This window comes from Lagenorhynchus albirostris, chromosome 16 (genome assembly GCF_949774975.1).
Source record: "Lagenorhynchus albirostris chromosome 16, mLagAlb1.1, whole genome shotgun sequence".
In the NCBI taxonomy this organism is placed as follows: domain Eukaryota; kingdom Metazoa; phylum Chordata; class Mammalia; order Artiodactyla; family Delphinidae; genus Lagenorhynchus; species Lagenorhynchus albirostris.
In genome coordinates, this window is record NC_083110.1 from 66,630,052 (window position 1) to 66,644,102 (window position 14,051).

The following is a 14,051-nucleotide window of genomic DNA, read 5'->3' on the forward strand; positions in this document are numbered from 1 at the left end:
TTCAGATTTTAAACATTACAAATCTGATTTACAGACATAATCTCCTTTGGGGACCCAGTGGCTTTGAAATTTTCAAGAATCTCTTCCTCTTTGCAAGACAATCGGGTACACAGCAAAGCAGGAGGGTAACCCCCGGCCCTATTTCTGCTTTCAGCTGAGATCGCCACGGTGATCTGTGACACGCCCCAAAAGGCATTGGCCCTGATTAAGAATGTGGAAAAAGGCCTCACCCCGGGCCTGAAATTGATCATCCTCATGGATCCCTTTGAGGACGACCTGAAGAAGAGAGGGGAGAAATGCGGAGTTGAGATCTTATCACTGCTTGATGCTGAGGTATGGGTCTGAAAGTCAGCTCACAGCTGGAAGGCTGGGCTGATGCTGTGGGCAGCTTGCAGGACTTCTACACAAGGGAGCAAGCTGTTGTTCTCCGGGGTGGAAGGAGAAGAGTAAATTACACTCATGCTGTGAAGCGTTGGGAATCATTTCCCCAAGACAGCTCAGTGGGTGAGGAAGGTCTGTGGTCAGTGTGCACAGACTTCCAAGTAGAGGATTTATAAATGCAGAGGCTAGGTGGCAGTTAAAGATATGATCCTGGAGCCAGGCTTCCTAGGTTCACGTTCCAGCTCCACCCCCATTAGTTAGGTGACCTTGGGCCAGTTGCTCCACATCTTCCTTTCCCCCTCTGTAAAATGAGGATGAAATAGTTCTTACCTCACAGAGGAGTTGTAAAGAGTTATATGAGAGAAAATAAAGTGGTCAGGACAGTAATATAAAGTGTAGTAAGCCTTGAAATGTTAACTGTTCATTTTATTCAAAACGATTTAGCAGTGGTCCTAGAAGACTGAACTATAGGAGTCTGATGGGAAGTTTGGACATTTGGGATCGGCCCTCTTGAGTTGATACTCTAGAGGAAACTTATACTCTACCCCAAGGCTTCCATTGTACCTGAATGTTGCCTCTGGGCCTGATCCAGGTTGGAATTTTGGTTGTATTCCCACAGCGGTGTTCTCAAGCAAAAGGGAAAAGGAGGGCTGTATTTGTCCTAAGTCTTCCCAACTCAACTAATGTCTTTCTTTCTTGGTTTCCTGTTCATGCAGAATTTAGGCAAAGAGAACTTCAAAAAACCCGTGGTAAGTTTTCTTCTGCCCAAATTTGAGTCTTTCCATATTCAACTTTCAAAGCTCACGGTAGACTAAGCCCTGGTGCTTTCCCCTCCAGCCTCCTGCACCAGAAGATCTGAGCATCATTTGCTTTACCAGTGGGACCACAGGTCAGTGCCCAGGAAGTTGCCCCAGAGGCCCCTGGTCAGCCAAACACATGGCTTGAGCCACTGACCACTAGTGGGCTGATAAAAATACCCTACAATAAGCCCTATCCATAGGGGCTTATAATCTAAGATTTCTGAGTACAGATGCCTGCATAGAAAAACCTATGCATAAGCAAATAAATTTCACTGAACACGGTGGGAGGTGTTTACATGCTATGGAATCCAGGGCTCTTAAAGGTGGCATCAGAAAGTCAACTTTCTCCCCCAGCCCCGACTCTCTCAAGTTGACATCACTGGAGTGGTTTCACTCAATCAAGATAGCCCAGTGGTAGTTCTACACAGATCACTCCACGTCCTCTTTCTCCCCTGTATGTAGTTACCTAGCTATTAGAGCTCAGTAAATTTTAACGTGATCCATGATGATCTAGAAGTTATATCCATTCCACTGTGCCCAGTTTATAAAGTGATGGCTAGGTAATATTGTTAGATCTGAAGTCTTCAACATGAAAACAGCACGGGGAGGTGGGCGGGTTACTTGGGATTTTCTTTTTGACTGTGTTGCTGTCTGTGACTGTGGCTATGCCCTGTGTGGTAGCACAAGGCTAAGGCTGCTGTCAGAAGTAGAATCTGTGGAGGCATCAATCATTCATAAGCAGAGTCATAAGCAGAGTCATACACTGTTCATAAGAAAAACACAGTGACAGGAGAAGCTCTCGGCTCCCTGGAACAGAACCAATCGAATGTAGCTCCTCATTTCAATGCCAAAGGCTACCTATTAGCCATTTAACAGATCTTTCCACCTCCTGTTTCCTACAGGTGACCCCAAAGGAGCCATGTTAACCCATGAAAATATCGTTTCAAATGCTGCTGCTTTTCTCAAATGTGTGGAGGTCAGTGGTCAATTGAAAAGGAGGCCCTCGTTAAAATGGGAATCTGTCATAAGATTTTAAAGTTAGAGGAGGCAGAGGGGGAAGAAACAGGTTGAAGGCCTGAGTGTGGACAAATACTGGTGCATCTTTGTCTAGAGTTTTGCTCTTTTAGGGTCACTGCAGATCTCTGCACTCAGTGCAGTTAGGGCACCCCTTAGGGCACAGTGCACACCTGTACAACTGTATGCAGCAGTCCTAGAAAGAAGAAGTGTTTAAATCTTCTTTGGAAGAGAAAGTTGGCATTAATCCACTGTTGTCTCCTTTCCATTTCTTGATCTATAGCATACTTTTGAGCCCAGTTCTGAGGACGTGACCATATCCTACCTCCCCTTGGCTCATATGTTTGAGAGGGTTGTACAGGTAAGGATCCTATATTCCTAGCAGGTATGTGAAAAGAGGGTCCTGACTTGCTAGTCCCACGTTTATTCCAAAGGCAGCTCTGCAACATTTACTATCTTTTCTCTAATGTGAAGGACATGGGCAGGGAGTTGGCATGGCTGAGTCCTAATCTTGGCATCACCCCTAACCTGCTGCAGAGCCTTCCTCTGTTGAATCTGTGTGTGTCCCACGGAGCAAATGCTTCCTCCTGCCTTCACACAGGGTGCCTGCAAGTCCAGGGAGCTCATAGCCGGGAGCTTACTCACTATCTACCCTCAATTCTGAGCAGGGATACGAGGCATTGCTTTTTCTTTTTTCTTTTATTTGGGTTAGAATTTTTGAAAAGACCTAGGGTTAGAGAAAAGGAGTTCCCCACAGAGGGGTGGAGAAGGAGCCTTTGATCCAGGTAAGGTGTCCAGAGTGGAGCTGTTGAGGACTGTGCAGCAACTGGGGGGAGAGCTGGCCTTCTGTGAGTGGACGCCAAGCTTTTAGGCTACTCTGAGGCTGATTTGAGAACCGAAAGCAAAAACACAGGTGTTATTAGGGGTGGAAAATCCTCTCTCTGATCCCTGCTTAAATACCTCTTCAACCAGCTTATCTGTTGATGCATGAAATGCCAAAATGGAAGATTCAGTTCCTTGGGCTAAAGTGTTGATATCTGATTAATAAAATATCAATTCTAATAAGCATATTTTTTCACATTTTACCATTTCTGAAACTGAGATGGTCTTACAATTGTAGGCGTGTTCTAGTTTGAGTGGCAGTGTTTTTTCTTAGTGCTACATAATGAATGGTCTCTTACAAAGGATGATGCCTTAGACCCTCACCCAGAGCTGTGGGCAGAGTAGGGCTGGGCCTTCAGTCTCAGAATCTGTCTTACCTGTCCCGCCACCTCAGCAGAAGTGAGTTTCCATCTTGCCTAGGGGGTAGGGTCTCAGAGTTCTGGGTACATGAAACTTCAGGGGTCAGGTGTCCTGTCCAGAGAAAAGTGCCCATGGACCTCCTCAATTCTGTCCCATACAGACCCCACCCAAAGTGGTCCTTTGGCTCTGAGCTCTGCTCTTTGGTTTTGTTTTTAGGCTGTTGTGTACTCTTGTGGAGCCAGAGTTGGATTCTTCCAAGGAGATATTCGGCTGCTGCCTGATGACATGAAGACCCTGAAGCCCACAGTCTTTCCCGCGGTTCCCCGACTCCTTAACAGGGTCTATGATAAGGTGCTAACCTTGTTTCTGTTGGGCTGGCCCTGAGCTGCCGGAGCTGCCTGGGGCTTAGGCCTGACTAAAGCTCTTAGGAACTCTATGTTACTAAGAAACGTGCTCCACTTCTACCCCCAACCCCTACCAGCATCCACTTATAGCCACACATACAAGTGCAGCCATGAAAGACCATAACAGATGAAACTCCCTTTCCTCTGGATGAGATTACTTGGATGTGATCTGGAGAAAGAGATTAATTCAGAGAGTTGGGGAGCCCCTCAAAATTCAGCTGACTTACTGGTAAATTGTTACTCTGGTTTCATAACACTTACTGGTTTAGTGTGCTTCTTGCTGAGGTGCCGGGCCCCACAGTAAATATTTCATATGCGTTCCATCATTTAATTTCTACAAAGCCCAGGAAATCATGCCAACACTTATAATCCCTAACTTACAGATGAGGAGACTGAACCTTGGAGGTTAAATAACTTGTCCAGGGTCAGATCTACTAAGGAGTCGGGCCAGAATCCCACTGCCACATAACAGTTTTAGCTGTCATTGATCACTGCTCTGTTTTTCATTAAGCTTGGCAAAATGGTGATTTTTCTAATCCAAGCATGTCTCTTGCCTTCATTAGCTGAGATTCTTTCATAAAGGCATGAAAATTATTTGATTTTTTTCCTTTATCAGTCTTCAAAATAATGAACTGGTACCCCAGTGATCTTCAAAAATGGCCAGTGGGATGTTTTCTTTGTAATGTTATGACATTACATACATACATATGATACTGAATCAAAAGTCCTAACAGTGGTACCCAATCAGCTGTTTAATCAGTACTCCCAGGTAACTTTAGTGTAGATAGATGCTGACTACCTTTTGAGGACATGCTATCTGAGTTGTCAAGGTTGTTTGCTAAGGACAAGGAATTTGGAGGAGCTGGAGCTCTGTGTGTATGTACTAAGTTCACTTCTTTCTTAGTGTGGGCTCATCATTATTCAGCACACCAGTGCATGAGTAAGAGCCTCTTCCTTATGAAGCTAGGAGGCACTATCTCTTGCTCACTGATGAATGGCCTTGGTGAGTATCTCCAATAGGTTTCCAACTAAGAGGAGCTGTCACTCTGCAGGTACAAAATGAAGCCAAGACACCCTTGAAGAAGTTCTTGTTGAACTTGGCTGTCACCTGTAAATTCAGTGAAGTGAAAAAGGGTATCATCAGACGCAACAGTGTCTGGGACAAGCTCGTCTTTGCAAAGATCCAGGTACGTTGGGTAGATTATGGATGGAGCCAGGTAAGTATCTGGGCTGCCCACTGACTCAGCACACTTTGCTTTTCCTTTGATGGTCAAGCATCTCTTTAACTGGAGAGGCTTTTGCACTTTCTGTGTTCACTCACCTTTTGAGATCTCTCTTGGACAACTTTGTCACTAAAGGGATTTGGTCAAAAAGCAGAAAGTGGATTTTTCTTGTTCTAGCACGTTCATTCTCTTAGGTGGTCTGTTGAGGTTGTAGGTAATTTGAAGGGCCCAAGAATACAAATTATCTGAGGAAATCAAAAAAAAAAAAATTGCAGGTCTGGTCCCAGCTATGGATGGTGGTGACAGTAATAGCTAACATTTTAAGTTCTTTTCTACAATGCTGGACCCTATTCTAAGTGCTGTGTAAATTAATGAGTTTAATTCTCATGACAACACCAGGTAGGTAGGCTGTTCTACCCATTTTGCAACACAGGAAACTGAAGCAAAGGGAATAGTCTTCAGCAGGTCTTTTGTGTCTATTAAACAGGAAAGCCTGGGCGGGAAGGTTCGCTTCATGGTCACCGGAGCTGCCCCCATCTCCTCTCCTGTCTTGACGTTCCTCCGGGCAGCAATGGGATGTCCGGTAAGCCAAGCACCTTTTTTTTGATGATAGCTTATTTCACTTTTGCACAAATAAAGCTCACTATTTAAATAAAAATGAAAACACAGACGAAAAGTACCACAGAGAAAGTCAGCCAAAATCTCAAAATCAAGAGAAAATACCCTTCCAGTCACTTCTTAATGCACCTGTGTACAGAAGCCTTTACACAAATGGCATCAGTACTAACAAAATTTTGCCATTTGCAGCAACATGAATGGACTTGGAGGGCATTATGCTAAGTGAAATAAATCAGACAGAGAAACACAAATACTGTGTGATATCACTTACACGTGGAATCTGAAAAAATACAACAAACTAGTCAATATAACAAAAAAAGAAGCAGACTCACAGATATAGAGAACAAACTAGTGGTTACCAGTGGGGAGAGGGGGAGGGGCAAGATAGGGGTAGGGGAGTAAGAGGTACAAACTATTAGGTATAAGGTAAGCTACAAGGATATATTGTACAACACGGGGAATATATCCAATATTTTATAACTATAAATGGAGTATAACCTTTAAAAAACAGCATCAGTTTTCTAAAATACTTATTAAACAGTGCCCATTAACATTGCTCCTTGTCAAATAAACATCATTTTAATGGTTTTGTAATAGTTTATTGAACGCACCCAAATCAGTAGTCTCCTATTGATGGACACTAGAGTTGTTTACCACTTTTTTTTTGTTATTATAATCAAGTGATAAGGATACTTGTGTATATTTATGCAGTTATCAATTTAGGATAAATACTTACGAGCGGGGATTATTGGGTCAAAGTATATGGGTTTTTTACATGTTAATGCAGATTATCACACTTCCCTCCAGAAAGGTCTTGTCTTTTTTATGCATTAATGCAAATAATGCGCAAGTCCTGATATCCCCATATTCTTGCTAGTGCTTTTTCAGTCACTTAAATCTTAGCCGACGAGATACATGAAAAATCTTATTGCAACTTTGTTTCTTTTATTAACACTAAACATCTTTTCTACTGCTTACGGGCACTTGTATTTCTTTCATGAATTACTCGATTACTTACTTATAGAAAAATGAGCAAAGGATAATTTGGTTCTCTTTCACCTTGCTTCCTAGGAGTTCTTCGTATGGTCATAAAATCAAGCTTTGTTGTGTTAGAAATATTTTTCCTAGTCTCACCTTTTTGTACTATGTATTGCTATATAAAAGTTTCAAATGTGTATGTAGTCAGTCACCTTTTCTATGTGGCTCTATAATTGTTTAGACAGGCCTCCTAACCCTCAATATTGCATAAATCTGTTTTTGTCCAGATTTTCTGGTAGCCTTACGGTTTTACTTTTTTCCAAGTAAGTCTCTGCTCCACCTGGAATTTAGTAAATGGGCTTGAGTACAGATACACTCTCATATTTGTTTTTCCACAAACGGCTAAGTAGTTCATTCATTCGGCCAACATGCACAACATGAATGAAGCAACGGCCTAAAAGAGAAAAACAAATACTGTATGCTAACACATGTATATGGAATCTAAAAAAAAAAGGGTTCTGATGAACCTAGGGGGGAAGGACAGGAAGAAAGACGCAGACCTAGAGAAGGGACTTGAGGACACGGGGAGGGGGAAGGGTAAGCTGGGATGAAGTGAGAGAGTGGCATGGACATATATACACTACCAAATGTAAAACAGATAGCTAGTGGGAAGCAGCTGCATTGCACAGGGAGATCAGCTCGGTGCTCTGTGACCACCTAGAGGGGTGGGATAGGAAGGGTGGGAGGGAGATGCAAGAGGGAGAGGATATGGGGATATATGTATACATATAGCTTATTCACTTTGTTATACAGAGAAACTAACACACCATTGGAAAGCAATTATACTCCAATAAAGATGTTAAAAGAAAAAAGGTTCTGAATTGATGCCAAGGTCAGAGTTCCTCTGGTCTTTCAAACTAGCATCCTCCTGGCCGGTCTTAATACCTTCCTTTCCCTAAAACCAATAGGTCAGAAGGTCCTATTGCCACACCCCTCCCAGAAATGCCTTCCTCTCCTTCTCCACCAGCTCTGCCTATGACAGGCCATAGCCCCACTGCAGCCCATGCACTTACGTCCCCACATCCCCTCTCCAGTCAAGATTATCCTTTATACCAGGAGCGGGCAAACTGCAGCACAGGCCAAATCTGGCCCGTTGCCTGTATTTATAAGTAAAATTTCAGTGGAACACATCCATACCCATTTATTTACATATCATCTACTGCTGCTTTGGTGCTACACTGGCAGAGTTAAGTCGTTGAAATACAGACCAAGTGGCTCACAAAGTCAAAAATATTCACTATCTGGTTCTATATACAAAAAGTTTGCCAACCCCTGTTCCAAACCATAGCTATTTCCCTTAAAAAATGCTACTCACTTTCTTCAGCTCCTTCAGTAGCACTCCATTGCCTTGGTTCAAGTCTGATTGCCATTGGGTTGCCCATCACTCAATGAATAACTTGCTTTTTTCCATCAGCCTGAAATGCCACATTTCCCAAAGTATAGTATGTTTCCATACTTTGATCTATTTCTGGACCCTTTTGGTTTTTGAGTGAATCCACAGTTGTAAAGATTTAGCAGCTCAGGCATAAATTCAAGGTATTAGGACACTAAGTGTCCTCCAACTCTCAGAGACCTTGCTTTCCTCATGTCTTGCCATAGGGCACGGCCGGCTCCTGCTTTATCTTGAGTAAGTCTCAAAGCCCTTCTTTGGTTTGCACAGGTATATGAAGCTTACGGTCAAACAGAATGCACTGCTGGCTGTACAATTACATCACCTGGGGACTGGAAATCAGGTAGGTTCTTTGTCAACTGGGCAGGAGGTTCAGTGGTTGGGAGGAGTTCTAGATGAACTAGGACGCAGGCGTTTAGATAACCTCAGTGCTGTGGATGAATGTGGCAGATGCCAAACCTAAGCTTTGGTCCGGCTTCCCATCTTGGCTCTCCAGCACTGGTGCCAGATGACTTTTCAGTTTTGTTCCCTTAGAGTCAATCCACAAATCTCTCTGAAATATGGCTGGGATTATCACCGTTTCGCGGTACCCTGGCTGATTCAGTACGGTGTGTTTTAGGCCACGTTGGAGTCCCCATCGCTTGCAATCATGTGAAGCTGGAAGATGTGCCTGATATGAACTACTTTGCAGTGAACAACGAAGGACAGGTGGGTAGGCTGTGCCGGGCAGTCATTTTCAGACAATCATAGTGGGGGACGTTTGCATCAGAAAAAGCACACAATTGTGAACAGGTTTCTGTTTGATTCTATTCAGAATTTTAGCAAGGAATTCAGTGTCTCTGAGCCTAACTTTCCAGTCCCCACAATGGGGATTAAAATCTGGTGCTCTTCATACATTAGTGGAAAGCATCAAATGATTCAAGGTGGTAGGAAAGTAGGTGTTTTGCAGCAGCCTTTGCTATTGTCACCACCTTGTACCATCTTATGTGCAGATCTGCATCAAGGGCACCAATGTGTTCAAGGGATACCTGAAGGACCCTGAGAAGACAGAGGAAGCCTTGGACAAGGATGGTTGGCTTCACACAGGAGACATTGGCCGCTGGCTCCCGGTGGGTGTTGCTTCAAAACTTCTGGGAGTCCCTACAGAGGAAAATTAGGTGACTTTTCCAAAGAAGAAGTGTAGTAGTCTATTTCGTTGTTGTTGTTGTGATTTTTACTTTTATTGAGGAAGAAATTGTGGTAACTCCATGGGCCTATAGTGTTTGCCTTTTATGAGTTTCAAAGGGATAAGCTTCTTTCCACTTATATATGGAGACATATCAAAACAAGGACGCAGGATTTCTAAACAAGGTGTATGCAGAGGCTAGTTTTTGCCCCTCGGTGACCTTCACAGCCTCTCTTGGTGGAAGACACTGAGACTTTTTAAAAGCATAGCTTGCTAACAATAGGCAGTAAGTAGTCTCTGTCAACCCCCTCTGTTTTCCTGAGAGGAAATTAAGGCACGGTAATCATGGAGCCTTAAACCCCTGTGGAGGATATTCCAAGAGCTTTCCTCTCTGGAAGGTTTTTGTCTACTATGTGCTGGGGGAGCAGGAATGTAACCAGATTTAAAACTCCCTTCTTGCTCAATATTCTCAAGATTTAAGTGATATTCAAGGAATATTTGACAACAGATCTCTAAGAACCCTGGTCCTAATGATGTATTTCATAGATTTGGGTCTAGTGGTATTTTGCTAACAGATCTGTTTCTGCATAACGAAGAGTTCTCAGTTCTAATAAGCCTACAATGTAGGCAACAGATGTGTCCTCCCACTGGAGTTGTAAAGGGCTGAGCCTTATTAATCACTTTCAGATAATGTCTGTTAGGCTGAATTGATGGCTAATTTCTTGAGTCGGCCTTGTTAATGGTTCCAAGGTTGGTTCAGTCTGCTGCGCTGTTCAGGGTGTGATCACGTGGACTGTATTTGCCACTTGTCTCAATTCTATAATTCAAATCCCTACAAACGTAAGCGCCTCAGACCAATTAGCCCAGAGAAATGAAGCTGCAAATGACCTCTGGTGGCTGGTCAGAGAGCCCTCCCCAGCCCTGCTTCTGTCCTAACAAGTGCAATTACTGACTTGCTTGATTAGCAGTGGCACAGTAGAGCTGTATAGCCTGCTCCCGGATCTAACAGGAGGGATACAGGAAAGGGAGTCAAGGAGGGGGAGAGCTAATTCAAAAGTCTTAATAAAAGATAACACCTTCCCTATTCCTGAGAGTTCTGGAAAAGGAGTAATTGGAAATTAAGTTGTTGGAAATTCAGAGCTGCAAAATTTCTTCATTGGATGAGGCAACCATTTAAACAATGCCAGTGGGCCCAAGGGACTTTTTCCAAGACTGCCCACTGACTCTTCAAAGACACACGCAGTATAGACAGGTTTTGAAGAAAGCTGCCTTCCTCCCCTTTCCCCAAAGCCAAGAAAGAGAAAGGAAAGATTGCCCAAAGGTCAATGGAGAGGTCAAGTTTAAAGAAGGAAGATTACCTCTGACTTCACCTCTCTCTTCACTGACATCACTCAGTAGGGCTCAGAAACACTGATGGTGTGTGTTATCTCTGTCTCCTGTAGAATGGAACTCTGAAGGTCATCGACCGAAAAAAGAACATTTTCAAGCTGGCCCAAGGAGAATACATTGCTCCAGAGAAGATAGAAGATATCTACATCAGGAGTAGCCTGGTGTTGCAAATTTTTGTACATGGGGAAAGCTTATGGGTAATATATATTGTCTTAACAACAGCCAGTTTCAGGCACAGACCATGCCAACTTCCATAGCTAAAGGAAATCTGTATAGGTACATTTAGGATGAGAAGATCTGAGCTTATAAAACTAAAGAAATGAAGCCACACTCCAAACCTCAAATAAGGCACTATAAATGAAAAAACAAATTCTTTGAAACTATGACAGACTCTGCAAACAAGTCAGTAGAACTGTTAAAACAGTTATACTAAAGGGTAGCCATTCATTAGAAGAGCCCCCGGTGCACTTCGTTTCCACTACAATGGGGGTTCTTCTGGCGCAAACGGTCTTGTATATACTGCACTTAAACTAGCTTCTTGGGAGTGGGGGAGGACTGACATGGACAGGCCAGAGATGCTTTAAGCTTAATGTTGAGCTCCACTTCTATTCATGTTTGAATAGAACATTTTTGTAGAAATGTGGTGTGGGAAAATGGGATCAGAGTTCCATGAGGGTTTGAAATATATGGTGAGAAAACTGTAGGACGCCAGCACTGAATTTCAGGGCTTGGGTACGATCATGCATTCTGAGGTAACGCTTTCTTTCCCCACTGGGGGGCAGTGCTGCGCTAGTTCACGTGCCTGTTTCCTTTCCAGTCATTCCTGGTGGGAGTGGTGGTTCCTGACCCAGATGTGCTCCCCTCATTTGCAGCCAAACTTGGGGTGAAGGGCTCGTTTGAAGAACTGTGCCGAAACCAAGTAAGTCTCACTCAGAAAAGCCTATGCCCACCCATCGGCCCGTCGTGGGAAGGGGAGGCCTCCCCAGCTTGGGCACCCACAGCTGCCTAGAGCCTCCTCTCTGGAAGAACAGCCCCTTGCTGGGCGTGGACTGACTGCTTTTATTAGACTGGAAGAGAGGATGGGGAGTTTAAAAACAACCACCAAAATCCCTATTCTTTTTATAGTAGCATGTGCACTGTGGAAAAAATAGCTGGAAAATGAGGAATTAAATAATGCCATCCAGAGAAAACCGCTGCTGCCAGTTAGATCTGTCTCCCCGCGACGCTTTCCTTTGAGCGCCAGTTAATTTGTCTCCCCGCGACGCTTTCCTTTGGGCGCCAGTTAATGTGTCTCCCCGCGTCGCTTTCCTTTGGGCACCATCCTGGTGCCACGCGTGCTGGAACACACCCGCACACCCCGCTTTTATCCTGATGCGCTCAGCGGGCACTCTGAAGTGGTTCATGCTCAGCCTTTCCTGTAGGCTCTTTTCCAACAGCCATGCTCTGAGCTGTTTTATATTCCTAGGTTATAAAGGAAAGCATTTTACAAGACTTGCAGAAAACTGGGACAGAAGGGGGCCTTAAATCCTTTGAACAGGTATGTACTACTCATGTTATACCTGGTCTCTCATGTCATAAAGTTTTAAAGTTCGCATTTATAATGGGGTTTAAAATTTTAAAGTAGTTTCCAAGGAACTGACTTTAGAGGTACTATTAGTCCATTAATGACAGTAACCTTTGCATTTACCTGTCCAGCCCCTTCATGCTGTTCATTATTCCTCCTCCTTCTCCACTCATGTCTTCCCCAAGTTATTAGTGTGTGAGAATGGGCATGTGTTACCTTTCTCGTTACCCTCCCACTTCATCAGCGCCACTTTTATGAGGGGAAATATTCTTTAAGGTTCTTCCCATAGCATTTACAGGGCTCTGCGGAACCGTCCACATCACTATTAAACACGTATGCGTGCATCTTCCCTCCCAGGTCAAACACATCTATCTTCATCCAGAGCCATTTTCCATTGAAAACGGGCTCTTGACACCAACCTTGAAAGCAAAGAGGGGAGAGCTTGCCAAATACTTTCGGACTCAAATCAACAGTCTGTACGAGAAAACCCAGGAGTAGGTTAAGGTACTTATGGCTGCGAGGGGCCATATGGGAATATGGATTAAAAACTAATCTTATGTTCATTTTTTTGTCTTTCCTCCTGTCTGTTGTTGTAGCTACTTACTAAATTATAAAACCATAGTTTCAGGGCTTTTTAAAAAGATTAAGTGAGAGAACTTACCATGTGGAAGCTTAGCCTTGAACTAAATAACTCTTGTCCTTCCCATCTTAAATGTTGCTGACATTTAGGGCTACTTCTATCAAGATACCTTTCTTCAAGGTCCATTTGTATCTTTGTTCCTTCCTTGTGATCTTCAACCTTTATAAATGTAACTAGTTCAAGGGCCAAAGTGACCCTTTGGGAATTCTTCCATGTTTTCTAGTAAACCTAAATTGTTGGCAGTCTCAACGTTTAGGCCTTCCAGTGTTCAAATTAAGAGAACTTTAAGTTCTGAAAAGCTGTTTATAATTCATGTTTTCTAACCATTCCACAAAACCACTAAAATTAAGTTGAGTTTTAAGCTATCACAATATTAATTAATCATATCTGTGAGACAAATTTCTTCTTTGTACTTCTGTGTCCACTGAAGTTTGTGTCCAGAAGGGAAAAGTTTGATCACTCAGCATTTCCTAAACCCTGTAGTTTCTCTGACTTGGGAGAATTTAAAACTGGGCCTATGACATTTTGTCCAAAAAGTATGTTCTGCAAGTGTTTTCTGCAGTATACCTGGTAACTGAACCTCTTCCCGACAGTTTGCTGCTGAGCTGGAAGCTGTGGGGGAAGGAGCTGAAACTCACGTCAAGTGCATTTTTCCAGTAAATGAAGCAAGCACTGAGTAACAACCTCCTGAACTGGGAATGAAGACCTATGGGCAAGCATGAAGCCTGCACAGCAGGCTTACCTTCCAGGAAGGAAGTGACTGATCTTTCCTCCCGACTCAGTCCCTGCTGTACCTTACACCCCTTCAACACGTGCTGCTCCCACTTGGGAATGTTCAGCATTCAGAATAAACCACTGCAGATAGCTTAAGCTGTGGCGTGTGTTTCCCCACAGACTGTGACGAGAACCAGCCTCAGACAGGACCCCTTAACAATCATGTAAGCTAGTGGCTCTCACACTTGGCTACACACTAGAATTACCTGGGAGTTTAAAAAGATATTGAGGCCTGCGTGACACTTAAGGGATTCTGATTAACATGGTCAGGGGTACAGGCTGGGCATCAGGATTTTTAAAAGGTCCCCAGGTGATTCTAGAATGCCACCAGGTTTGATAGCTACGTTGAAGACCAGGCCGTCTTATCCCACAGCTGTGAACAATAAAATAAATACCAGTCGAACCCTAA

General features: G+C 43.6%; 1 protein-coding gene across 1 annotated transcript in view; it reads left to right on the forward strand.

The window, feature by feature from the left end:
* ACSL5 (acyl-CoA synthetase long chain family member 5) overlaps positions 1-14,051 on the forward strand; it is a 42,774-nt gene extending 28,723 nt beyond the window's left edge. Inside the window, exons 7-22 of the mRNA XM_060125495.1 lie at positions 155-333; positions 1,098-1,130; positions 1,219-1,270; positions 2,084-2,157; positions 2,479-2,556; positions 3,654-3,788; positions 4,894-5,028; positions 5,552-5,647; positions 8,381-8,453; positions 8,730-8,818; positions 9,103-9,219; positions 10,718-10,861; positions 11,482-11,583; positions 12,130-12,201; positions 12,586-12,732; positions 13,462-14,051. Coding sequence (XP_059981478.1) covers positions 155-333; positions 1,098-1,130; positions 1,219-1,270; positions 2,084-2,157; positions 2,479-2,556; positions 3,654-3,788; positions 4,894-5,028; positions 5,552-5,647; positions 8,381-8,453; positions 8,730-8,818; positions 9,103-9,219; positions 10,718-10,861; positions 11,482-11,583; positions 12,130-12,201; positions 12,586-12,726 — 1,520 coding nt within the window. The 3' untranslated portion in view covers positions 12,727-12,732; positions 13,462-14,051. The remainder of the gene's footprint in view (positions 1-154; positions 334-1,097; positions 1,131-1,218; positions 1,271-2,083; positions 2,158-2,478; positions 2,557-3,653; positions 3,789-4,893; positions 5,029-5,551; positions 5,648-8,380; positions 8,454-8,729; positions 8,819-9,102; positions 9,220-10,717; positions 10,862-11,481; positions 11,584-12,129; positions 12,202-12,585; positions 12,733-13,461) is intronic.